The sequence below is a fragment of the Carcharodon carcharias genome, chromosome 26 (assembly GCF_017639515.1).
Source record: "Carcharodon carcharias isolate sCarCar2 chromosome 26, sCarCar2.pri, whole genome shotgun sequence".
In the NCBI taxonomy this organism is placed as follows: domain Eukaryota; kingdom Metazoa; phylum Chordata; class Chondrichthyes; order Lamniformes; family Lamnidae; genus Carcharodon; species Carcharodon carcharias.
In genome coordinates this window covers 8,385,061-8,411,989 of record NC_054492.1, presented here as the reverse complement: position 1 = coordinate 8,411,989, position 26,929 = coordinate 8,385,061, and the positions used below count along the sequence as shown (strand labels likewise).

The 26,929-nt window shown below is 43.4% G+C and overlaps 1 protein-coding gene across 1 annotated transcript in view; it reads right to left on the bottom strand.

Moving 5' to 3' along the window:
* Positions 1-3,383: 3,383 nt before the first annotated feature.
* The window catches only part of cfap161 (cilia and flagella associated protein 161), a 64,074-nt gene continuing 40,528 nt past the window's right edge, over positions 3,384-26,929 (bottom strand). The window contains exons 2-7 of the mRNA XM_041175236.1: positions 23,299-23,388; positions 17,733-17,971; positions 8,406-8,487; positions 8,074-8,232; positions 6,733-6,806; positions 3,384-3,937 (exon numbers count right to left, since the gene is read on the bottom strand). Coding sequence (XP_041031170.1) covers positions 3,718-3,937; positions 6,733-6,806; positions 8,074-8,232; positions 8,406-8,487; positions 17,733-17,971; positions 23,299-23,388 — 864 coding nt within the window. The 3' untranslated portion in view covers positions 3,384-3,717. The remainder of the gene's footprint in view (positions 3,938-6,732; positions 6,807-8,073; positions 8,233-8,405; positions 8,488-17,732; positions 17,972-23,298; positions 23,389-26,929) is intronic.

Sequence of the window (26,929 nt, the reverse complement as noted above, 5' to 3'; positions counted from 1 at the left end):
CTGGAAATCAGTAATTTCAGTCCTAATGAAGAAATGAGTATTTTTGCATGCTTGAATTTTAATTCAGAAAGGTTCAAATAGCTGAAGTCAGATATCCGGATTGTTGCAGGTTTCCCAAAAAGAAATTAATGTTCAGTAGCTCGCAAAGCTAGGTACTTATTGTTTTCACATCAGGAGGTCAAATGTATTTACAGATGGACTTGGAGTTTTGGAATCATGCTGGGAGGTTTTTAAAGATTTTACAGTCTGGCTGCTGGTGTTCGTCTGCAGATTGCCCAGATCTTTCTCTGGATCTTCAGGTAAAACTTGTTATCTCAAGCTTGTTTTGGTCACATGGCCAATACTAGTATTGTCCAACCAGATTGCTTTGGAAGTCCAAAGCCATCACTACAGAACAGGAGATAGATGACAGTATTTCACACTTAATTTGTGGATAACTGGTCTCATTAAATGTCTTTTCCGAAATCACAAACTTGGAGACATATTGCTGGATTCTCATTGAGTCAGAATGACCGGGGAGTGCTTTAAAAATGGGGCTGAGACCGGATTCCAGGATTCCTCACCCCATTCTCGGGGTTTCCAGCCATAATGACCCAATGACAGATAAATACATTTGTAAAGCAGTAGAATAAATCAGTAGGGCATTGCAAGTATGTTACTGATTGGTTTGTTATGCTTGTTTAGATTTGAGTGCCCTCTATTACTTTGTCTTGGTGGCTAGTCTTCATGTGCGATTTGGACACCAGATACTTTAGGCATTAAAGAACCTCCACGGTGGTCAAGAGGGACAACACCAGTTTAGCCTGCATTTAGTGCAAGAAATCATTTTGAGAAAGGTTAGAGTCAGTGTGTAGGCCACTGAGGATATGTGTGGCGAGATCATATGGAGCTCAGGCGTGAGGATATGTTTGAAAGATTAAGGTCAGGAATAGTTGTAGATCTGTAAGGAAGCTAAGATGGCCACATATCTCAAGCCAATATGTCCCTTTCTCTGTCTATGGCTACAGTGTCTCCCATTCTCCCCCCAATTACCACCAGTCCTGCATCCTCAAGGGGAGTGATTTCATGCAGATGTGCTTCCCATCCCCTGGTCAAGTTCTGTTGCCGCCTGTTATGGGCCATCTTGTCCTGCAACAGAAAGAATGGTGATTGTGTATGATGTCTTACATAGTTGAATAGATGTGAGATGTGTCTGAAGTGTCAGTTGTAAAAGATGTAATAATGTGGCAAGGGACTGACAGTGTAGAGTTAGATGGTGGATGCAGTGTGTTGGGTTTGTGATGCTGGTGGTGGTGCTGTTATTGATCAAGGTGTTTGTGAAATTGGATCTCACCTTGACCATTCAGGTCAAGTCGTTAAATTTCTTATGGCATTGGACCCACAATCTAGGTCCAGGCTCCCAGCAGTCATCTCCTGGGTGATCTCCTTCCATATGCTCCAAATTAGCTGCATCTGTTACCTCCTTCTTCAGCCAGGTAAGGACATTCCTCCTGCATTGTATTTTATTCAAGAGAACCTCCAGGGTCGTGCCCAAGAATCCCTGTGCCCTCTCTCTCTTGATCCCTGAGCCATCTAAAACTTCTCTTTCTCAGACAATGCACTCAACACTCTCAATGGAAGTGTGTGGAGGCTACATATAATGCTCCAGAAAATTGATCCTAATCAGCATTTGAGTGCTAAAAGTGCAGGTATCTGTTTTAATGTCTACAGGCACATTTAAATCATAGTAATCATCAATTAGCATCAATATGGCAGACTAAGTCCACACTTTCAAACAGTGTCTTATAAATACAGAACCCATTTAGTGCCTGTTTTCATCCTTTCACCAACATAACCCCACTAAGGCTGTTCAAGATTGTGCAGCATGACAACAGAGCAAGTTTCTATCGTCATCCAATGTTCACACATGCAGACTTCCAGCAGGGGTCGCTGGAGAGTGTTCAGGCCTGAAAACCATCAATAATTTTCTCTTTCCCCCAGACAGTTGCAGGGACCAGTGTTGTGCCCTACACGTATCCTGACTGAGATTGGCAATGGTGTGTGTAACTTTTCTGATCCTTATTGTGCAGCTCTGAGCTTTCTGGCCTTTCCTAATGCATATTATCAACGAGAAAATGTTGAGAAATGCTTTAAACTGTAAAACAACTTTCTGTAATTACTCAATGACAATTTATCTCAGCTGTGTCTCTCTACCTGTAATTGTCCTTTCCAGTCTATGATTCTTTGTCTTCTTCTCTCTCTTTATTTTTCTGTCATCATATGTTACTATTTTTTCTCTATGCCTTCAGTTTCTCAAGGTCTCATTTCCATCTCTGAATCTCTAAAACAAGAAACTGGCAACATCATGTGGTGAGTAGTAGAAACTGCAGAAAGCATTCCTACCTTGACAACATATCGTGTAACATAGGCTGTGACTTGTTTTAATGTTCCATGTTGGTGCAAAGTGAGGATTTGAGGTAGCCATGATCATCCAGGTATTTTGGCACCATTAATTATAACATTAGTAAATGCTGCAATTAAACAAAGCTTTTGTCACTTCCTATTAATTCTAACTGGAAAAAGTATAGAAGAAATGTTAGCATTTATTAGCCTAAATGTTACCACAATTTTGTTAATCAGCTTTCATCTGTGGTAGCACTGTCACCCAAGTCAGAAGGCAATTGGTTCAAGTTCCAACCCAGAAACTAGAGCAGATAATCTAGCAGATAATCCAATGCAGTATTGAGAGAATGGGAATGAGAGAATGGGAACCCAAATCTTGGTGCCATAAATATAAGATAGTCACTAATAAATCCAATAGTGAATTCCGGAGAAACTTTTTTTACACAGAGAGTGAGTAGAATGTGGAACTCGCTACCATAGGGAGTCGTTGAGGCAAATAGCATGGGTGCATTTAAGGGGATGCTGGATAAATGCTTGAAGAGAATAGAAGGTAATTCAGAAAAGAATAAAATGTTATAGAAGGGTTGGCTGAAAAAGAATAGGATGAGGCTCAACGGCAGCATAAACACTACAGTGAATCTGTTGGGCCAAATAGCCTATTTTACCACTGTACACTCCATGTAATTCTATTTAACGGGGAATGCAGGATTGATGGATCAAGCGATAAGAATCTTGTTTTGTTTTTGCTTCTTCCAGTCAATTCTACCCTCTTCTGAGACATACATAATTTCCAGTGGGAGAAGGGGTTATATTCACTTGATAGCAATCAGCAGCGGGGAACATAATTAATGGTTACTCTTAAGAGCCCAATGCACCAAGGTGAATTATAAGAAATCCTCACTCACAGCCCATTATTGACAAAGTCAAATCCCATTTTACTCCATTCCTTTGGTGTGTATTTAGCTACTCAATTTGTATGAGTTGAAGAACGCAAAACAAAATTTAACTTGAAAAGCTAGCTGATTTATTAAAAGTACAATCATACACTCCTACATTGGTCAGAATTTAACCTTTGTCTGTCATTCCCTATATTTTGTCGCATTTTGATCACATTAGAAAAGTTTAACATTGAATGTGATGACATTTTGCATAAAATGGCATAAGCTTGCAGCTTTTCCAAATATTTTGTGATTGATATTTCTCATTGGTTCAAATAAGGCTCATGTATGGAATTGCCAATATTATTTACAGACTTTCAAGCTGGGGGAATGGGGAAGATGAAATGATACTTTCCTAATGGTAGATCAGAAGTTTCATTAGTTATAGCTCATTAAATTAACAAGTGGGCTGTTGAGTTGAGTAGTCAGGTGATGCCCGAGGATGCTTTTCCTTTGAGTTTTCATCCTTACAAATAGGCTGAGGTGCCTGAAACAAGGTGCCATGTGGGACACCAGGATCTCCAGTGACAATAACCCAGTGGTTCAAGTCTTCTTCAGCTCGATGGCTATCATAGAAGGTGTTGGCAGTGATTTCATACTCTCTTCCAAACGCTGTCCTGCAAATAGTACAGAAAATATTTTTGAGCGGTTTAGGTTTGACCATTCAGTCCCTTGTCATGTGAGCTCAATGGCATTGATTTTGCTGAAAAAAGAAGAGACACTGCTGTCAAAGCTTTTCATCTTGCACTCATCTGGACATAACTGCAAAAATACCAAATCTCAAAGGGAACAACCTCATACTGCTTGAGGAAAGGGTGCTAATTGGTTGGCAAATGGACTCTAATTGGTAGAGAAGGCATTGCCATGGAAATGCACTAGCAAACAGTTAACCGCCAAGCTTTTGTTTAAATTCGAAGCAGGCAAATCGACTCTGATTAGTCAAAGCATTATCATGGGGAATGAACCGGGGAACGGCTGTCTCCCAAGCTTTTGTTTAGTTGAAAAAGGCTGAATGCGTGGACATGTTCTTTCTGTTTGAAAAGGACAGCGCCCAGTGTGTGAATATATGTAGCTTCTTAGCATCATACCTTAACAAGGATGTTTTGGCCTTGAAGGATGCAGCACAGATTCATCAGAATAATGCTGGGGCTAAATGGATTAAATTATATAAGGACAGATTTCATACTAGGACAGTATACCCCGGCAGAGTATAAAAATTAAAGGATGATCTGGTTGAGGTGGTTAAGATGATTAAAGGAGTTGACAGGGTAATTAGTTTGAAACTATTTCCTCTGGTGGGAGAGGCTAGAATACACAGGGGCATAACCTTCAACAAAAGAGCTAAACTATTAAGGGTGCGATGTCTGGAAGTACTTCTTCACATAAAGGGTAGTGGAAATGTGGAATTTTTTCCCCAAAATGCTGTTGAGGTTAATTCAACAGAAAGTTTTGTGATAGCGGGTTCAGGCCAGCGCTGCTCTATACGGAGTCAGAGTCGAGAGTGTGCTTGCTCCCTGTTTGGTGCTCTACTGTCTGGGAGCTGGATGAGGATTCTCTTCATTTTAGAGTAGGTACAATTAGGGCCGGGGTGAGAGTGCAGGTTTTGGGAGATGCTGTGGATTTGAGAGGAGGACTTGATCTGGCATTGGTGACCTCTCTGGGCTGTAGGGCTTGCAGGGACATTCCAGAATCTTTGGTGATTCATGCTAATTTAAACCTGGAGGGGTGGGACGCAATTTAGGCCTACATGACACCGGCTGGTACAAAAATTGACATATGACAAAGTTTTGCTTAAGGTAGAAGAGATTGTGCACAGTTGAAAGAAGGTAAACAGGGGCTAGGTCTGGCAGCAGAGATAAGGGCAAAGTAAAGTTACTGCTGCTGTCTCAGTTATTTATAAAAGAACTGATTGAGCTGAACTGGCCATTCAGTGCACAGGGTTGTGACTGAAGATTCAGATAAAGTTGGTTACGGGGGATCCACGCCATCAAGTCTGTCATGACCAGAGTTGAAGAGATTCTACAAAAGTGCGTCATTTTTGTGAAAAATGTGCTTGTGGAACACGGGTTGGTTGGGAGCTGCTGTCAGGTGAGAATTGAATCAAAGGAAAGGAATTGCAATTCTACCTGAGGAACTACAGGCTTTGAAGGACTGAAACTGGTGCCATGTATTTTATTTATTCTTTCACAGGATGTGGACATCTCTGGCAAGGCCAGCATTTGTTGCTCATCCCTAATAACCTGTGAACTGAGTAGCTTGGTAAGCCATTTCAGAGGCCAGTTAAAAGCCAACCACATTCTCAGTGGACAGCCTGATAAATCTGCAATCTTTATTGTATTTGCTATTTAAAGGGCAGAAATGTTCGCTCGGCGGGCGCACACCTGACCCGATCAAGCATGACATGACGTGCATGGACGTTGGCTGAGCGTGCCCACGTCAATACACAGTCATGCGATAGTTCAGTCGGCGGGCACTAGCTGGAGTCAGCAGCGCGCCCATTGACAATTAAAAGGCCTGTTAAGGCCATTAGATAATCAATTAAGCTAGAGTTTTCGCTGCCTGTCCAACCTAACAGTTGGCGGGCAGGCAAAAAGGCCAAGCAGCTTTTGCATTTTGTTGGAAACGTCATCAATGGGCGGGATGAAGTTTCCAAAAGCAAATAATTAAAAAAAAGAAGTTTTACAATTGAATTAATAACATGTCCCTACTCATGTGACAGATTCACATGAGGGGATATGTTTTATTACATTTTTATTTTCTTTATTATATTTTATATCTCTTCATCTCCCTGAGGCAGCTTCGTGCCTCAGGGAGACTCTGCAGTGCTCATTCATGTGCATGCGCGAAGTTCGTGCTCGGCCCGCTCGCGCTCCAGTCCCACCCCCCCCCGCCCCGCACAGGCAGCGCTCAGCCTTAACTGGCCCGCCAGTGTGAAATCGCGGTGCGGTACCGATAGCGGGCAGTGCACCAAGGGCAAAATTTTGCCCAATGTGTAATTTGTGGTTTATATTAACTGCAATTTGCCTGTTAATTCATGTTTAATTTATGTTGATTTTAGTTTGATTGTTAAAGTAAAAATTATAAAGAGTGAAATCTTTTCCATTCATTTTCTCATTGGGGTCCTTTGGTAAATTCAGCTTGTTTAGTTCGTTGGTCTCCATGGGGGATCATAATTTTCAAAACTGAAGTTGATAGATTTTTGTTGGGTAAGGGTATGAAGGGTTATGGAATCAAGGCAGGTAGATGGAGTTAACATACGGATCACGAATGACAGAACAGGCTTAAAGAGCTGAATGGCCTACTCCTTTCCCTATGTTCTTATTGACATTGCCAATTAATACAAATGAATTTATAAAAGGAAATCTCTAAAATTATTACTCATTAGTTGGTCTTTTACTAAACAAATCCTTACCAGAAGGAGTATTTTGGAAGTGCAGCTAAAGCCTGGTTTGTACGGGTATGGCTGATAAGTACTTTTACATTTGCCTGGAAAAATCCAAAGTAATAAAATTACACATATTAATAAGGTCATATCAAAAGCAAACAAAGCACTATGGTTCATTCCTGGAGGGTTGAAAAGCAGAAAAGCAGGGAAATTGAACAGACTCGATAGGCTGAATGGCCTCCTTTTGTCATAAGAAATTAGGTCCAGAAACTTATCTGTGTTGGGTGGTTGGGTGGGAGTGGGTAGGGCGTGTCCGTAGCCAATCGCCGCCCGCGATCAGCTGCATGTCATCATTTTACGTGGGCAGGCCTTAATTGGACTCAATGCTCAGCGCTACCTGCGCGGGCAGGGGGAAGGAGGAAGAGTCGGGGCCTGTGCTCTTTCACGCAAGGTGGTGGTGGTGAACTGCCGATCAAGCGGGTTGCTTTGTCCTGGATGGTGTCCAGCTTCTTCTGTGTTGTTCGAGCTGCACTCATCCAGGCAAGCGGGGAGTATTCCATCACACTCCTGACTTGTGCCTTATAGATGGTGGATAGGCTTTGGGGAGTCAAGAGGTGAGTACTCATTGCAGACTTCCCAGCTCTGATGTGCTCTTGTAGCCACAGTTTTTATACAGGTGGTCCAGTTAAGTTTCTGGTCAATGTTAACCCCCAGAACATTGATGGTTCGGGTTTCAGCAACGGTAATGCCATTGAATGTCAAGGGGAGATGGTTAAAGAGTTCACTGCTATTGGATATTGTCTGACACTTGGATGCGACGAATATGACTTGCTAATTATTAAGCCCGAATATTATCAGTCATGGTGCATATGGACCTGGGCTCTTCCAGTATCTGAAGAATTGTGAATGGTACTGAATATTGTGCAATCATCAGCAAAGATCTCCACTTCTGACCTTATAATGGATGGAAGATCATTGATGAAGTGGCTGAAGATGGTTGGGCCTATTATGGCTGATTACCTTACAGAATCTTTTTTTAAATTCACTCCTGGGATGTGGGCGTCGCTGCCTACAATCAACAATGGTTTCATGGTCAGCATTAGACTTTTAATTCCAGATATTTATTGAATTCAAATTCCACCATCTGCTGTGGTGGGATTTGAATCCGGGTCTCCAGAGCATTGCCCTGGGTCTCTGGATTACGAGTCCAGTGACAGTATCCTTATAGAATATCCTACTTGGGAATCCTAAAATACAAATTGTAAACCAAAGAAAATATTCATTATTTACAATATTAGAGTGAATTATAAAGATTAGTTTAAAGAACAGCCCTTAATAAAACACAATACAATTTTAAAATATCCATACTTGCACTGGGTATCCATCATATTCAAGGCGCATCTGTGGATCCAAGTATAAGACCTGCCAACAGCTCAGGAATGAGAGCTGGTCTGTCAGATTCACTAGCTGCATCCGAGATTTTCTGGCAAATTTCAGAAATAATTTGATATCACTTGTCAAGTATAGCTGCAAAAGAAAATGGTTTGCGGCTTAACACAATGATCAGGAGAATAAATAATAAAGCAAACATTCACACCTGGATTCTCTGTTTATTCCTATAGGCAACAATCAATTTGTTATTTGCAAGATATATTTTAGAAGCTGATCCGAAATCTACTGCAAATCATCAGTTAACGTACCTGCCCAGCAACTCCTTCCAGTGTTCTGAGGGCAAAGCTCTGTCCGTATCGGAGAGGATCACCATCACAACTGCCATCAACACTAACCAAAGGAAGGATTAGTATGAGTGTATTAAATGTAAACATTGTGCAAAATATTTCATAAAGGCAATTATAATATAATGTTACTATGTATTCCAACACACTCCTGACACATCAGTAAATTTGGGGTCATCCCAAATTCTGCTGCATCTCTGGAGCATCCCAGGTTTTAATTGCTCCACCTTCAGCTGCTAAGGCCCTAAACTTTCAAATTCCTTCCCTAAACCTCTCTGCCTCTCTTTTTCTTCCTTTAAGACTTTACTCAAAATATAACTCTTTGACCAAGTTTTGGTCATCTGCCCCAATATCTTCTTATAAGACTCAGTGTCAAATTTGCTCTGGTTTCGTTCCTGTGAAGGGCCTTGGGAGGTTTTACAATTTGAAAGGCTCCATGTAAATGCAAGTTGTTGTTAGTGTTTATCAATTATCACAGGATTTTATTTAAAATTGTTACAAACTAAGCTATATTATTATCCAATCTACAATTTTTCTGTTATATCATGCACCATAAATATGTTGTTAATTTAAAAGCTTATAATGCAACTCATAGTGGACTGATCCATACTGGCCTCACAGTAAGTTTTCCCAATGGCTGTTGGAAACAAGAAAAGAATGTGTCCTATAATGCAATACAGCATTAACATCCGTAATGATATATGTCATTAGCAAAAGAAACTAAATCAAATAGGGAGCAACTATGACATTCACAAAATGCCTGCACTCATAGATCCCATTATGTTGTGCTATACTTGTTCAAATAGCATTGTTCTGGGGATAATATATTAAGTGCTACACAAAAGCTCTATATTTACCAACTGCAGGCTTTTTTTTAAATTCATTCAATGGATGTAGGTGTTGCTGGCAAGACAAACATTTATTACCTAATCAAAAACAAAAACAGAATTACCTGGAAAAACTCAGCAGGTCTGGCAGCATCGGCGGAGAAGAAAAGAGTTGACATTTCGAGTCCTCATGACCCTTCGACAGAATTTGAGTTCGAGTCCAAGAAAGAGTTGAAATATAAGCTGGTTTAAGGTGTGTGTGTGGGGGGCGGAGACAGAGAGAGAGAGAGAGAGGTGGAGTGGGGGTGTGGCTGTAGGGACAAACAAGCAGTGATAGAAGCAGATCATCAAAAGATGTCAACAACAATGGTACAAAAGAACACATAGGTGTTAAAGTTAAAGTTGGTGATATTATCTAAACGAATGTGCTAATTAAGAGTGGATGGTAGGGCACTCAAGGTATAGCTCTAGCGGGGGTGTTTTTTTTTTTAAATAATGGAAATAGGTGGGAAAAGGAAAATCTTTACAATTTATTGGAAAAAAAGGAAGGGGGAAACAGAAAGGGGGTGGGGATGGGGGAGTGGGGAGAGAGCTCACGACCTAAAGTTGTTGAATTCAATATTCAGTCCGGAAGGCTGTAAAGTGCCTAGTCGGAAGATGAGGTGTTGTTCCTCCAGTTTGCGTTGGGCTTCACTGGAACAATGCAGTAAGCCAAGGACAGACATGTGGGCAAGAGAGCAGGGTGGAGTGTTAAAATGGCAAGCGACAGGGAGGTTTGGGTCATTCTTGCGGACAGACCGCAGGTGTTCTGCAAAGCGGTCGCCCAGTTTATGTTTGGTCTCTCCAATGTAGAGGAGACCACATTGGGAGCAACGAATGCAGTAGACTAAGTTGGGGGAAATGCAAGTGAAATGCTGCTTCACTTGAAAGGAGTGTTTGGGTCCTTGGACGGTGAGGAGAGAGGAAGTGAAGGGGCAGGTGTTGCATCTTTTGCGTGGGCATGGGGTGGTGCCATAGGAGGGGGTTGAGGAGTAGGGGGTGATGGAGGAGTGGACCAGGGTGTCCCGGAGGGAGCGATCCCTACGGAATGCCGATAGAGGGGGGTGAAGGGAAGATGTGTTTGGTGGTGGCATCATGCTGGAGTTGGCGGAAATGGCGGAGGATGATCCTTTGAATGCGGAGGCTGGTGGGGTGATAAGTGAGGACAAGGGGGACCCTATCATGTTTCTGGTAGGGAGGAGAAGGTGTGAGGGCGGATGCGCGGGAGATGGGCCGGACACGGTTGAGGGCCCTGTCAACGACCGTGGGTGGAAAACCTCGGTTAAGGAAGAAGGAGGACACGTCAGAGGAACTGTTTTTGAAGGTAGCATCATCGGAACAGATGCGACGGAGGCGAAGGAACTAAGAGAATGGGATGGAGTCCTTACAGGAAGCGGGGTGTGAGGAGCTGTAGTCGAGATAGCTGTGAGAGTCGGTGGATTTGTAATGGATATTGGTGGACAGTCTATCACCAGAGATTGAGACAGAGGGGTCAAGGAAGGGAAAAGAAGTGTCAGAGATGGACCACGTGAAAATGATGGAGGGGTGAAGATTGGAAGCAAAATTAATAAATTTTTCCAAGTCCCGACGAGAGCATGAAGCAGCACCGAAGTAATCATCGATGTACCAGAGTTGTGGAAGGGGGCCGGAGTAGGACCGGAACAAGGAATGTTCCACATACCCCAAGACAGAGCCCTCAACCGTGTCCGGCCCATCTCCTGCGCATCCACCCTCACGCCTTCTCCTCCCTCCCAGAAACATGATAGGGTCCCCCTCGTCCTCACTTATCACCCCACCAGCCTCCGCATTCAAAGGATCATCCTCCGCCATTTCCACCAACTCCAGCATGATGCCACCACCAAACACATCTTCCCTTCACCCCCCCCTATCGGCATTCCGTAGGGATCGCTCCCTCCGGGACACCCTGGTCCACTCCTCCATCACCCCCTATTCCTCAACCCCCTCCTATGGCACCACCCCATGCCCACGCAAAAGATGCAACACCTGCCCCTTCACTTCCTCTCTCCTCACCGTCCAAGGACCCAAACACTCCTTTCAAGTGAAGCAGCATTTCACTTGCATTTCCCCCAACTTAGTCTACTGCATTCGTTGCTCCCAATGTGATCTCCTCTACATTGGAGAGACCAAACATAAACTGGGCGACCGCTTTGCAGAACACCTGCGGTCTGTCTGCAAGAATGACCCAAACCTCCCTGTCGCTTGCCATTTTAACACTCCACCCTGCTCTCTTGCCCACATGTCTGTCCTTGGCTTGCTGCATTGTTCCAGTGAAGCCCAACGCAAACTGGAGGAACAACACCTCATCTGCCGACTAGGCACTTTACAGCCTTCCGGACTGAATATTGAATTCAACAACTTTAGGTCGTGAGCTCCCTCCCCCATCCCCACCCCCTTTCTGTTTCCCCCTTCCTTTTTTTTCCAATAAATTATAAAGATTTTCCTTTTCCCACCTATTTCCATTATTTAAAAAAAAAACACCCCCACTAGAGCTATACCTTGAGTGCCCTACCATCCATTCTTAATTAGCACATTCGTTTAGATAATATCACCAACTTTAACTTTAACACGTGTTCTTTTGTACCATTGTTGTTGACATCTTTTGATGATCTGCTTCTATCACTGCTTGTTTGTCCCTACAACCACACCCCCACTCCACCTCTCTCTGTCTCCGCCCCCCACACACACACCTTAAACCAGCTTATATTTCAACTCTTTCTTGGACTCGAACTCAAGTTCTGTCGAAGGGTCATGAGGACTCGAAACGTCAACTCTTTTCTTCTCCGCCGATGCTGCCAGACCTGCTGAGTTTTTCCAGGTAATTCTGTTTTTGTTTTTGTTTTGGATTTCCAGCATCCGCAGTTTTTTTGTTTTTATTACCTAATGGCCCTTGAGAAGGTGGTGGTGAGCCACCTTCTTGAACTGCTGCAGTCTGTGTGACAGTCAAAGACTGACACCCAATTCATGTGAACATACAGACATATGAAATAGGAGCAGAAGTAGGCCATTTGTCCCCTCAAGCCTGCTCCGCCAGTCAATAAGATCATGGCTATTCTGTTTGTGCTTCAAATTTCACATTCCCAACTACCCCCAATAATCATTGATTCCTTTGCCAAACAAGAATCTATCTAGCTTTGCCTTAAAAATATTCAAACACCCCACTTCCACCGACTTCTGAGGCAGAGAGTTCCAAAGTTGCACAACCCTCAGAGACAAAAATTCTCCAAATCTCTGTCCTAAAAGGGCAACCCCTAATTTTAAAACAGTGTCCCCTAGTTTTGAACTCCCCCACAAACATCCTTTCCTTAAAAATATTCAAACTGTTGCTGTTGTTGTCTGGCGCATTGACCTCTACCTCACAGAGGCTGAGCGTCAACTTGCAGATACTTCTTCCTACCTCCCCCTGGACCGTGACTCCACCACTGAACATCAAGCCATTGTTTCCAGGATTGTCACTGACCTCATCTCCTCTGGAGATCTTCCCTCCACAGCTTCCAACCTCATGGTCTCCCAACCTTGGACTGCCCACTTCTACCTCCTACCCAAAATCCACAAACAGGACTATCCTGGGAGACCGATCAAGTCAGCCTCTTCCTGCCCCACAGAACTCATTTTGCTATCTTGACTCCATTCTCTCTCCCCTCGTCCAGTCTCTTCCCACCTACATCCGCGATTCCTCTGACGCCCTACATCATATCAACAATTTCTAGTTCCCTGGCCCCAACCGGCTCCTCTTCACCATGGATGTCCAATCCCTCTACACCTCCATCCTCCACCAGGATGTTCTGAGGGTTCTCCTCTTCTTCCTCGAACAGAGGCCTGAACAACCCCCATCCACCACTACTCTCCTCTGTCTGGGTGAACTTGTTCTCTCACTGAACAATTTCTCCTTAAACTCCTCTCACTTCCCCCAAATAAAAGGTGTGGCTATGGGTACCCACATGGGCCCCAGTTATGCCTGTCTCTTTATGGGGTATGTGGAACATTCCTTATTCCAGTCCTACTCAGGCCCCCTCCCACAACTCTTTCTCTGGTATATCAATGACTGCTTCAGTGCCACTTCATGCTCTCATCTGGACCTGGAAAAATTTATTAATTTTGCTTCCCACCTCCACCCCTCCATCATTTTCACACGATCCATCGCTGACACTTCCCTTCCCTTCCTTGACCTCTCTGTCTCAATTTCTGGTGATAGACTGTCCACCAATATTCATTACAAGCCAACTGACTCCCACAGCTACCTTGACTACAGCTCCTCACACCCTGCTTCATGTAAGGATTCCATCCCATTCTCTTAGTTCCTTCGCCTCCGTCACATCTGTTCTGATGATGCCACTTTCCAAACAGTTCCTCTGACCTGTCTTCCTTCTTCCTTAACCGAGGTTTTCCACCCACGGTGGTTGACAGTGCCCTCAACCGTGTCCAACTCATCTCCTGAGCATCCGCTCTCACACCTTCCTCTCCCTCCCAGAACCATGATAGGGTCCCCTTTGTCCTCACTCATCACCCCACCAGCCTCTGCATTCAAAGGGTCATTCTCTGCCATTTCCGCCAACTCTAGCATGATGCCACCACAAAACACATCTTCCCTTCACCCCCCTTGTTGGCATTCCGTAGGGACCATTACCTCCGGGACTCCCTGGTCCACTCCTCCATCACCACCTACACCTCAACCCCCTCCCACGGCACCTTCCCATGCAACCACAGAAGGTGCAACACCTGCCCCTTTACTTCCCCCCTCCTCACCGTCCAAGGGCCCAAACACTCTTTCAAGTGAAACTGTACTTCACTTGCACTTCCCTCAATTTAGTCTACTATATTCGCTGCTCCCAATGCGGTCTCCTCTACATTGGAGAGACCAAATGCAGACTGGGTGACTGCTTTACAGAACACCTTCGGTCTGTCCGCAAGCATGACTCAGACCTTCCTGTCACTTGCCATTTCAACACACCACCCTGCTCTCATGCCCAGATATCAGTCCTTGGCTTGCTGCAATGTTCCAGCGAAGCTCAACGCAAACTGGAGGAACAGCACCTCTTCTTCCAATCAGGCACTTTGCAGCCTTCCGGATTTAACATTGAGTGTAACAACTTCAGATCAAGAACTCTCTCCTCCATCCCCACCCCCTTTCCGATCCCCCTTTTTCCAATAATTTATAATTTTTTTTCCCACCTATTTCTATTATTTTTAAATTTGTTTCTATCCATTGTTTTATCTCTACCTTTTAGCCTATTTTGATCCCTTCCCCCCACCCCACCCCCACTAGGGCTATCTGTCACTTGCTCGTCCTGCTTTCTACCCTTAATGTCCCCATTAGCACATCCTTTAGATAATATCACCACCGTCAACACCTCTTTGTCCTTTTGTCTACGATATCTTTGGCAATCTCTTCTTTGCCTCCACCTATCACTGGCCCTCTATCCAGCTCTACCTGTCCCACCCCCCACAACCAGCTTATATTTCACCGCTTTTCTATTTTTCCTTAGTACTGATGAAGATTCATTCGGACTTGAAATGTTAACTGTGTTCCTCTCCGCAGAAGCTGTCAGACCTGCTGAGTTTTTTTAGCTTTTTTTTTGTTTCAGATTTCCAGCATCCACAGTATTTTGCTTTTAACATCCTTTCCACGTCCACCTTGTCAAGACCATTCAGTATCTTATATACTTCAATCAAGTCACCCCTCACTCTTCTAAACTCCATTGGAGACAAATCCAGTCTGTTTACCCTTTCCTAATAAAACAACCTGCTCATTCCAGGGTATCAATCTAGTAAACCTCCTCTGATCCACCTCCAATGCATTTATATCCTTCCTTAAATAAGTGGACCAAAGCTGCACGTGGCATACGAGATGTGGTCTCACCAATGCCCTGTATGACTGAAGCATAACATCTTTACTTTTATTTTCAATTCCTCTCTTAATAAAGGATAAGATTCCATTAGCCTTCTTAATTCCTTGCTGTACCTGCATACTAACTTTTTGTAGCTCATGCACTAGAATACCTGGATCCCTCTGCACCTTGGAATTCTGCAGCCATTCTCCGTTTAAGTCCTGCCAAAGTGAACAACTTCACATTTTCCCACATTATGGGCAGGATTTTATGCGCCAGTGAGCGGCGGTGGGGCCCGCTCGCTGATGCATAAAATGACGCATGGTGACGTTGGGAGGAACTCCCAATGTCACCGCGCCCCATTTAAATTTTCAGGAAGGCAGGGGCGCAGCGAAATCAGCTGTGCAGACGCCGACCTGTCAATGGCCAATTGAGGCCATTGTCAGAGGCAATTAAGTAATTAAAGGACCTGCCCGTCCAACCTTAAGGTTAGCGGGCAGGCCGGGAGCCCCAGCGTGAATTAGAAAAAGCATCAAACCTCATCCATGGGTGGGATGAGGTTTCATGTAGGTTTTAAAAAATCTTAATAAAGTTTTTGTGAAAATTATGGGCATGTCCCAACTCATGTGACATTGTCACATGAGGGGACATTTTAGGGAAATTTTATTTTTCAATTTTAGGTTTTTGACATTTACAGCCTATCTCCCTGAGGTTGCATTTAGCCTCAGGGAGATGAGTGTGCACTTTTGTGCGCATGCGCGAAAGAGCGCACTCTTGATTTTTGGATTCCCCCCATCCACACATTGAGCGCATAGCGCTTCTGTGCAAACGTCACACTGAGCCAGCCTTATTTAGCCCACCTATGTAAAATGGCACCATGCCCCCGATCAGGGGCGCCGATCGGAAGCGTGCCTGTGCACGCCCGTCATTCAACTTCGCCCCTGACAGGGGGAAAATTCAGCCTTATATCTGCCAGATTTTTTCCCATTCACTCAACCTATCAATATTTATCTGTAACCTCCTTATGTCTGCTTCACAATATACTTTCCTACTTATCTTTGTGTCATCTGAAAATTTAGCTACCATGCCTTCACTACCTTTATCTAAATAATTGATATAAAGTATAAAAAGTTCAGGCCCCAGCACAGACCCCTGAGGGACTCCACTTGTCACATCCTGCCAATCAGAAAAAGATACATTTATGCATACTCTCTGGGGAGAATTTCCCCCCCATTGGAGGGGTTGTGCGGGCCGGGCATGAGCTCAATTGGGTCCACACCGCCATCTTATGTGGGCGGGCCAATTAAGCCGTTCCCAGCGTGCCGCACGCCTGGAAGCGCTGAGAACTCCCTGTCCGGGGTGGGGGGAGGGTGGGTATTCCCTGAATCAGGGCCTGCGCTCTTTTCCGCGCATGCACAGAGGTGCCTCAGGGAAATTAGTTTAAGTTTTAAAAAGCTGAATAAAGAAAAGAAAAATTTTAAGACATGTCCCTTCATGTGACAGTGTCACATGAGCTGGGGCATGTCAATGAATTTTTTAAAAAAATTTTATTCAATTTATAAACACTTCATGAAACCTCATCCCGTCCGTGGGTGAGGTTTCATGAAAAGTACAAAGGCAGCCTGGGCTCTTTGCTTGCCCACCGACCTTAAGATTGGATAGGCAGCTCAGTTTATTGGTCTAATTAGTTTTTAAATGGCCTTAATAGGCCTTTGACAGTTCAGCAGGTGCGCAGCCGAGTCACTTGACGTCACCCCGTGTCATTTTACGCCCCGCTTGCCAAGCTGAAAATTCTGGCCTCTGTTTTCTGCCAGCCAGTCAATATCCATGCTAATATGTTACCCCCTATGCCATGAGCTTTTATTTTCCGTAATAATCTTTGATGTGGCACCTTATCAAATGCCTTATGGAAATCCAAGTACAGCACATCTAGAAGCTCCCCTTTATCCACAGCGCATGTTACTGCTTCAAAGAACTTCAATTAGGTGGTTAAACATGATTTCCCTTTCACAGAGCCATGATGACTCTTCCCAATTACTTTGAGTTTCTCTAAGTGCCCAGCTATAATCTCTGTAATGATGGATTCTAACACCATCCCCCATGACAGGTGTCAAGCTAACTGGCCTTTGGTTCCTGTTCTGCCTCCCTCCCTTCTTGAACAGAGGGGTTATATTTGCTACTTTCTAGTTTGATAGAACCTTTCCAGAATATTGTAAATTTTGGAAAATTAACACCAATGCATCTACTACTCATTAGCAACCTCTTTTAAGACCCTAGGATGAAGTCCTAGACCCAGAGACTTGTCAGCCCGCAGCTCCTTCAGTTTGCTCAGACTGAGACTCTGGCTGCCTTAAAGTTTAAAAAATATATGTTTGGATGAAACAAACAAAGTGTGAATTACTTCTAATACATTGGATTTGAGCTGGATTGTCTGGCTCACAGACTATAAGATATATTTCTAAAATTTCAAAACAAAAAGTTGAAAAGATTGACTGTTAATAAAATGCAGCTGAACAATCATATCTGACATTAATTAAGAATAAACACTCTTAAACCAAATTAAAAACCAGTCTCCTTACCTTGAAATAACAAAAGTATTTCTAATAGTGGGGCCTAACTCCAGGCTGCCACTCACTTCACACGGTGAATCAATTTTTGTACTTGTCAGGAATCTGCTTTGATCAACGTTCATAGTCAATGACATGGGATGACGAAATGGATGGATGTTGGCTGCATTTTTGTCTACAGTACCAGGATTAATAAGTATAACTGCATCACCAAAATGAACATATCCATCGCAGCTTTTGGCAAGCTCAGTCTAAAGAAGTTAGATGAAAACTATTTGTTAATTTAAGCACTGATAAATAAATCTAAAATATTGGCTGTCTGGAATTTATTACAAGGATTTACTGTCACATGATGTTAGGAATCGTAGAAGTGCAGCCTGGATTATTATTTAGTTTTATCAAATATAAATTTCATGGTTCATTTCATTTGCTTTTGAATCCTTTGATTCCCTAATTGCAGTCAGAGTTTAGAAAGTGATGGCTCATTAAACACCCTTGTACTGTTGGTGCATGATAATGTCTATCGTGAAGGATTAATTATTGTGATCATAGCAAGTTTATTCAATCATATCATTAGCAGTCAATTACGAGATAATGGGTGGGATTTTCCAGCCCCGTCATGGCGGGGCCTGCCATGGTTACTACTTCACAAATAATTTCCATTACATTTAAAAGGTACACATAAAGCAGAAAACTATCTAACACAGATATAATAAATAAGTAATCGGTTTTCCACAACATCTCTCACAGATAGTCTTGGGTATGTAACATGGTTGCAATGCCTTGGGGAGAATTTTCTCCCCGTCGGGGTGGGTGGTGGGGGGGTGGGGGGTGTTTTGGGCGGGAGCAGGCGCGTAGCTGATTGCTGCCCATGATCGACTGCACGCTGCAATTTTAGGTGGGTGGCTCAATTAAGGCCCTCCCAGCGCGATGCCTACCCAGAAGCACAAAGCTGCCTCAGGGAGATTAGTCTGATTTTTGAAAATTTTAATAGAGAAAAAAACATTTTTAAGACATGTCCCCTCATGTGACATGTGAGCTGGGACATGTCAATGAATTTTATTAAAAAATTTTATTAAGCTTCAAAAACCTTCATGAAACTTCATCCCTCCCGTGGATGAGGTTTCATGATAAATGCGAAGGCCGCCTGGGCTCTTCGCCTGCCCGCCAACCTTAAGGTTGGATGAGCAGCTCAGTTAATTAGTCTAAACAGGCCTTTGACAGTTCAGCGGGCGAGCAGCCGACTCTGGTGCGCACCTGCCGAACTCAAAATCTGAATGACTCACGGTGAAGCCCGACGTCACCGCACGTCATTTTATGCGTCGGCAAGTGGGACCCGCCCCCACTTGCCAATCCAAAGATTCTGTCCGTAATAATTAATCCTCTAAGATAATACTTAGGTTGTCACTATGGGCCAAGTAGGCCCTGAAGTCAATTGTAGAATACCCAGCTTCTGATCTGTTTGAATAGCAATGGCATTTATGTGGCTGATCCAGTTCATTTTTCGGTCAATGGTGACCCACAAGCTATTGATAGTTTGAGGCGTGGAGGCAATGATGATAAAACCAAAGAAGGTCAAAGGGAGATGATTAAGCTCTCTCTTGTTGGAGATGGTCATTTCGTCACACTTGTGTACCTTAAATGCTACTTGTCATTTATTAGTCCAAGCCTGAATGTTGTCCTGGTCTTTGCTGCATATGGGCATGGACTGTTTCATTATCTGAGGAATTGGAAATGGAGCTCAGCACTGTGCAATCCATCAGTCCTCATTTTGGACCTTCTAACAGACCAAAGATTGTTGGTGAAGATAGTCAGACCTAAGGCTAAGACCTAACCTTGAGAAATTTATGCAGCCATGTTCTGGAGTTGAGATGATTGGCTTCCAATAACCTCAACCTTCTTCCTTTATGCCTCCAGCTAATAAAGAGATTTCCCCTGATCTTTGCTGACTTCAGCCCCATCTGGTTTCTGTTGTGTGAAGGATTAAAATTCTCCCATACCCCTGCTGCCCTACCAGAAGAGGGAGGCACAGATGATGTATCCCCAAGGATGAAAAGTCCAATTTCAACACTTATAAAAAATTATTTCACAGGATGTGGGCGTCGCTGGCAAGGCCAGCATTTGTTGTCCATCCCTAATTGCCCTTGAATTAAGTGGCTTGCAAGGCCATTTCAGAGGGCAGTTAAGAGTCAACCACATTGCTGTGAATCTGGAGTCACATGTAGGCTAGACAAGGTAAGATTTCCTTTCCTAAATGACATTAGTGAATCAAATGAGTTTTTGCAACAATCGACGATACTTTCTCTGAGAGCACTCAGATTGAGCTGGAGGCCTGTTGTGGTTGTGTTGCATAGTTGCTCACACTATAAACAGTTGAGCAATCGAGGAGTTTGGGTTGAACTTTTTGGCATAAGTACAAACACTTTAATGGTCACTCAAATGAATACTATCCTATCTATGAAAGATTATAGTAAATATCCCACCCTTTTATGGTGTATCATGTGCTTCAATTACACCTTTCTTCTCTACTTCCTCATAAAATATATTATAACTTCAAAAAATCATGTTAGATCCAGATGTATGATGTCATCTGTTTAAAATTGGAGATCTTTAAATGATATAAGCAAATTCTAAAAGACACATTTAAGACACAAATTGTTGAGTTCAGTATAAAGTAAATGAAATGATAAATTTCCTTGTTACATCTGTTATTAAACAATAGGAAGGGGGAATGCTAGGAACCAAATTGTTCTAAACATTCCAAAAACATCTGAAATCATTTTAAAAGATAAATCATCCAATGTTTGACTCCCCACTGCACCCCCCACCACCAACCCCACTGCCCCAAATTGATACATGGCATCTAATTTTCCTCCTGTATCACGTCCGGAATATTTCTGTATATATGTTTTAACCTCATGAGAATTGACTCAGTCTTTGTTGTTTTCAAAATATATATACCATCTGTAATTTGCTGGAACCAAAATCTTTGGCCCTAACAGGAAATTCCTGGTGGGAGTTGGGCAGAGGGAGGCCAATGGAGACGAAGTTGAAAATGACAGGTTTCCACCAGAAATACGCTGTGCCGGTAATTCCCTGTGGTGAATACAACTTTCATCAGATCCAAACACGGTTCATAATGTTGGAGAAGGCAGGAGGAAGGTTGAAAGATTTCCCACTACAAGCTGATTTCACCTTAGCCTCCCAGCTGCCAAGTGATCTGAACACAGATGAAAATAAAAGCTCATGGTGTATTGACATAGACAGAAGATGGGCTAACTAACAGGAAACAGAGGGCAGGCATAAATGGGTCATTTTCTGGTTGGTATAAGATGGTGTGCCACATGGTTCAGTGCTTGGGCCTCAACCTTTTACAATTTATATAAATGGCTTGGATGAGACGATCAAAGGTATGGTTGCTAAATTTGCTTGTGACACAAAGATAGGTAGGAAAGTAAATTGTAAAGAGGACACAAGGAAGCTACAAAGGGACATAGTAGGTGAGCAGGCAAAGATCTGGCAAATGGAGCATAATGTGGAAAAATGTGAAATTGACCATTTTGGCAGGAAGATTAAAAAAGAAGCATATTATCTAAATGGTGAGAGATTGCAGAGCTCTGAGATGCAGAAGGGTCTAGGGGTCCTAATGCATGGCTTGCAAAAGGTTAGCATACAGATACAGTAAGTAATGAGAAAAGCTAATAGAATGTTATTGTTTATTGTGAGGGAATTGAATACAAAAGTACAAAGGTTATGCTTGAGTTATATGGGGTATTGGTGAGACCATACTGGAGTACTGTGTACAGTATTGGTCTCCTTATTTAAGGAAGAATGTAAATGCATTAGAAGCAATTCAGTGAAGGTTTATTAGGTTAACACCTGGAATGGGAGGGTTGTCTTATGAGGAAAGGTTGGACAGGATTGGCTTGTATCCGCTGAAGTTTAGAAGAGTAAGGGGTGACTTGATTGAAACATATAAAATCCTTAGGGGTCTTGACAGGATGGATGTGGAGAGAATGTTTCCTCTTGTGGGAGAGTGTAGAACTAGGGGTCACTGTTTGAAAATAAGGGGTCGCCCATTTAAGACAGAGATGAGGAGAACTTCTTTCTCTCAGAGGGTCGTGAGTCTTTGGAACTCTCTTCCTCAAACGGCAATGGAAGGACAGTCTTTGAATATTTTTAAGACAGAGCTAGATAGATTCTTAATAAGGAAGAGGGTGAAAGGTTATTGGGGGTAGGTGGGAAAGTGGAGTTGAGATTATAATCAGGTCAGCCATGATCTTATTAAATGGAGGAGCAAGCTCAGTGAGCCGACTGGCCTACATCTGCTCCTAATTCGTATGTTCATATGTAACCCAGCATGGAGGGCAGCTCAGTTACAGGGGTGGGACCCACTGCCGGGTCCCGGGGAGTGGCCTGGAAAACCACAAAAGCGTTGGGGCTGCGAATCATTTCACTTTTCTCTTATTATTGTCCAAGCCTGTGGCATCAGTTGACCAATGAGTAGCTTGCCAGCACCACTTTTCTTGTTAACGTGAATTCCTGCCGAGGGTACTGAAAGTCAATGTCAGTGTATTATTTACACCTTTAGGAGTAGGCAGCAAAGGAGGATGGGTATCCCACATGGCCTTTGGTACATTCTTCTGCAATTTAAGAGTAAATATTAGTCCTGGGATGGTATTTTTTCATGGCACAGGTTTCAGTGCATACGTCCTATACCAAATGGGGAGACGGTGGCATAGTGGTAATAGTGCTGGACTAATAATCCAGACGCCCAGGCTAATGCCGGCTAATGTTAATGTTGGTTCAAATCCTCCACAGCAGCTGATGGATTTGAATTCAGTTAATAAATCTGGACTATAAAGCTAGTCTCAGTAATAGTGCATGGAATTTTCCAACCCTGTTGTGGCAGGGGCAGGGCCAGAAAATGCGGCGAGCCATTCAAAAGTCCACTGCCCGAGGCAAGACCAGAAGATCTCGCCAATGGAAGGTGCTGGAAAATTCTGGCCAGTGACCACGAAACTATCATCGATTGTTATAAAAACCCATTTGGTTCACTAGTGTCCTTCAGGAAAGAAAATCTGCCATTCTTACCCGTTCTGGCCTACATGTGACTCCAGACCCACAGTAATGTAGTTGACTCTTAACTGCCCTCTGAAATGACCTAGCAAGCCAATCAATTCAAGAGCATTTAGAGATAGGCAACAAATCTGGCCTTACCAGCGACACTCACATCCCATGAAAGAATAAAGGGAAAAAAAGGAGATATAAAGCCTGACTTCAAACATTTTAAAAATACAAGCATTGATCCTGGACCTGCTAAATTGCAATGCCAACAGATGTCCAGCTGACATATAATCGCCCATTTTAATTCCTTCAAAACTAAATGGATGAAATAGCATCTTGCTTTAGTGAATAACACTGAATCATATCAAACTATGGAGTTACAAAGTATAATATAAATTACTTTGCTGCATTTGACACAGGTACCATGAGACAATCCTACTGTGGTCAATAACTGATGAAAAATGATTGTTTTTTGGAAAAAAAATCTTAACGTTCAAACTAGATAACTTACCTTATCCAGTAGAATTTCTTTGTAAGATCCCATCTTCTGTATCAGAAGCTCCCCACGTTCTTTCTTCGCAATGAAGTCTTTAATAACATCCTGTCAGATACAAAAAAAAGTTATTTTTGTATTTTTGGGCCCATGCGTAAACATCACACCACTTAGATTTCAGAGCAGAATTTTGCACACCATGTTTGGATGTCTCTCCTACTGACAGGTTTATGCCAGGTCCTAATACCTAATCATTTGAAACTGCCAATAATCCCTCCCAGACCTTCATTAGCCATTCAGGCTAGTTGACCAGAAACTCACCATGTTGGTTTTCTGCTGCTGCGGGAGGAATAAGGAGAGAGGAACTGGGGTGTGATACAATTATGGTACCACCTTTAGCCTGTTAAAGAGAAACATCACTTCTCAACAAAGATGGCGGAAGAAAAATGCTTTCATTTATATAGCCCCTTTCAAGGCCATGGGGCATTCCAAAGCACTTTACAGCTAATGGAGTACTTTAATGATGTTGACTGAGGGATAAATATTGGCCAGGAGAGCAGGGAGAGCACACCTTCTCTTCTCTGAAATAGTGCTATTGGTTCTTTATGAACCACCCGAGATGACAGACTCATCTGAAAGGTAGTACCTCTGGCCATGCAGCACTCTCTCAGTATTGCACTGAGGTGTCAGCTTTGATTTTTGGGCACAAGTCGGGTGTGACTTGAAACTTTCAATATATCCCATGAAAGAATAAACTTTCTGACTCAGAGGTGAGAGTGCCATGGACTGAGCCATAGATGAAGGAGAAGCAGCTCAGGAATGTGAGAAAGTGGAAGGGTCTCCGGGTTTTCCAATATATTTGTGAAGAAACCAGCATCCTCCATAGCAAAATGGTGCAGGCTGTTTGGAGGAAGGTAGCAGAGACAGTTAGTGAAACCTTAATCATTCCAAGAACAGCGTAGGAAAAGATTTACTGACCTCACAAGGGTGACCAAGATAAGTAGAGGCTCGAGTGTCAATACAGGTCTTCTAGCATCCCAACAGCTTCACTCACCGCCTTCCACATTTCACTGTCAGCGAATGGGTGTCATGGAACTCACATTTGCTTAAAGGCAATTTCTCCAACACTCAAAACATCTTCTTTATTCAAAACCACTCTTTCAAATCATTTTCACTGTCATAAGGACTTCTTTTACTCAAGTACTCAAGGACACAATTTATTTTAAAAAGGCAGCTTGATCTCATTATTATAGCAAGTGTGACATCACATGGGCCAAATCTCCATGACACACAGGTTTTAAAATTATCTCCTGTCCCTCCAAAGCAAAAGACTGCACATTACCAGGTGAGAAGGGCAACTGCTGGAGGACCACCATCACTGAAACCACTGTGACTGAAATCTGACATTAGCAGTCATCAAATCAACTGGAATCGCTTTTGTTGCCTCCTATACAATAGGCCTGAAATTCTGTTCTATTGAATCCAATGGAACAGTACATAGGCCAGCTAATGAGTGACCGACCTGACACCACTTGTTTATCTGCCCAACATGTCCAAATTCAATCCCAAGTCCACAGAAATAGCAGACTTTTTTAATTGCAGGGAGGCGGTGGCATAGTGGTATTATTGTCAGAGACCCAGAATAATGCTCTAGGGACCTGGGTTCAAATCCCACCATAGCAGATGGTGGCATTTGAATTCAATAAAAATCTAGAATTAAAAGTCTAATGATGACCATGAAACTATTGTCGATTGTCGGAAAACCCCATCTGGTTCAGTAATGCCCTTCAGAGAAGGACATCTGCTATCCTTGCTTGGTCTGGCCTGCATGTCACTTCAGACTCAGAGCAATGCGGTTGACTCTAAAATGCCCCCTGAAATGGCCTAGCAAGTCACACAGTTATATCAAACTGCTACAAAGCCTATAAGGAATGGAACCAGACAGACCAAGCACACACCGGAATGACAACGGCAAACTCAGCACTGTCAACTCTGCAAAGGTCAGAGGCTAGGAATCCTGCGGCTAGTAACTCACCTCATGACTCCCCAAAGCCAACATGCTCTGCTAACCTGCCACATCCAGTCGTCAATGGTGGTGGACAATTGAACAACTCACTGGAAGAGGAGGCTCCAGAAATATCCTCATCCTTAATAATGAGGGAGCCCAATATATTGATGCAAAAGATAAGGCTGAAGCATTTGCTTCAGACAGAAGTGCCAAGTGGATAATCCATCTCGACTTCCTCCAGCGGTCCCCAGCATGACAGATGCCAGTCTTCAGCCTATTCGAATCACCCCACATGATATCAAGAAACTGCTGAAGGCACTCAGATACTGCAAAGGCCATGGGCCCTGACAACATTCCGGCAATAGTACTGAAGACTTGTGCTCCGGAACTTGCTGCGCCCCAAGCCAAGCTGTCCCAGTACAGCTACAACACTGGTATCTACCCAGCAATGTGCAAAATTGCTCAGGTATGTCCTGTACATACAAAGCAGAACAAATCCAACCCAGTCAATTACCATCCCATCAGTCTACTCTCCATCATCAGTAAAGTGATGGAAGGGGTCATCAACAGTGCTTTCACGCAGCACCTGCTTAGCAATAACCTGCTCACTGATTCTGAATTTGGGTTCTGCCAGGGCCGCTCAGCCTAGGTTCAAACATGGACAAAACAGCTGAACTCCAGAGGTGAAGTGAAAGTGACTGCCCTTGACATCAGAAATGCATTTGACCAAGTGTGGCATCAAGGAGCCCTAGCAAAATTGGATTCAATGTGAATCAGGGAAAACTCTCCACTGGTTGGAGTCATACCGAGCACAAAGGAAGATGGTTGTGGTTGTTGAAGATCAATCATCTCAGTTCCAGGACATCACTGCAGAATCCCTTAGTGTAGTGTCAAAGGCCCAACCATCTTCAGCTGCTTCATCAATGACCTTCCTTCCATCATAAGGTCAGAAGTGGGGATGTTCGGTGATGATTTTACAATGTTCAGCGCCATTCGCACTCCTCAGATACTGAAACAGTCCATGTCCAAATGCAGCAAGATGTGAACAATATCCAGGCTTGAGCTGTCAAGTGGCAAGTATTTTTTTTATTCATTTGCAGGATGCAGGCATCACTGGCTAGGCCAGCATTTATTGACCATCCCTAATTGCCCTTGAGAAGGTGGTGCCAAACTGCCTTCTTGAACTGTTGCAGTCCATGTGGTGTAGATACATTCACAGTGCTGTTAGGGAGAGAGTTCCAGGATTTTGACCCAGTGACAGTAAAGCAACTGCAATGTATTTCCAAGTCAGGATGATGAGTGGCTTTGAGGGGAACTTGCAGGTATTGGTGTTCCAATGCATCTGCTGCCCTTGTCCTTCTAAATGGTAGCGGTCATGGGTTTGAAAGGTGCTGCCTAAGGAGCCTTGAGGAGTTTCTGCAGTGCATCTTGTAGATGGTACACACTGCTGCCACTGTCAGTGGTGGAGAGAGTGAATGTTTGTGGAAGGGGTGTCTATCAAGTAGGCTTCTTTGTCCTGGATGGTGTCAAGCTTCTTGAATGCTGTTGGAGCTACACTCATCCAGGCAAGTGGAGAGTATGCCACTCCTGACTTGTGCCTTGTAGATGGCGGACAGACTTTGGGGAGTCAAGGGGTGAGTT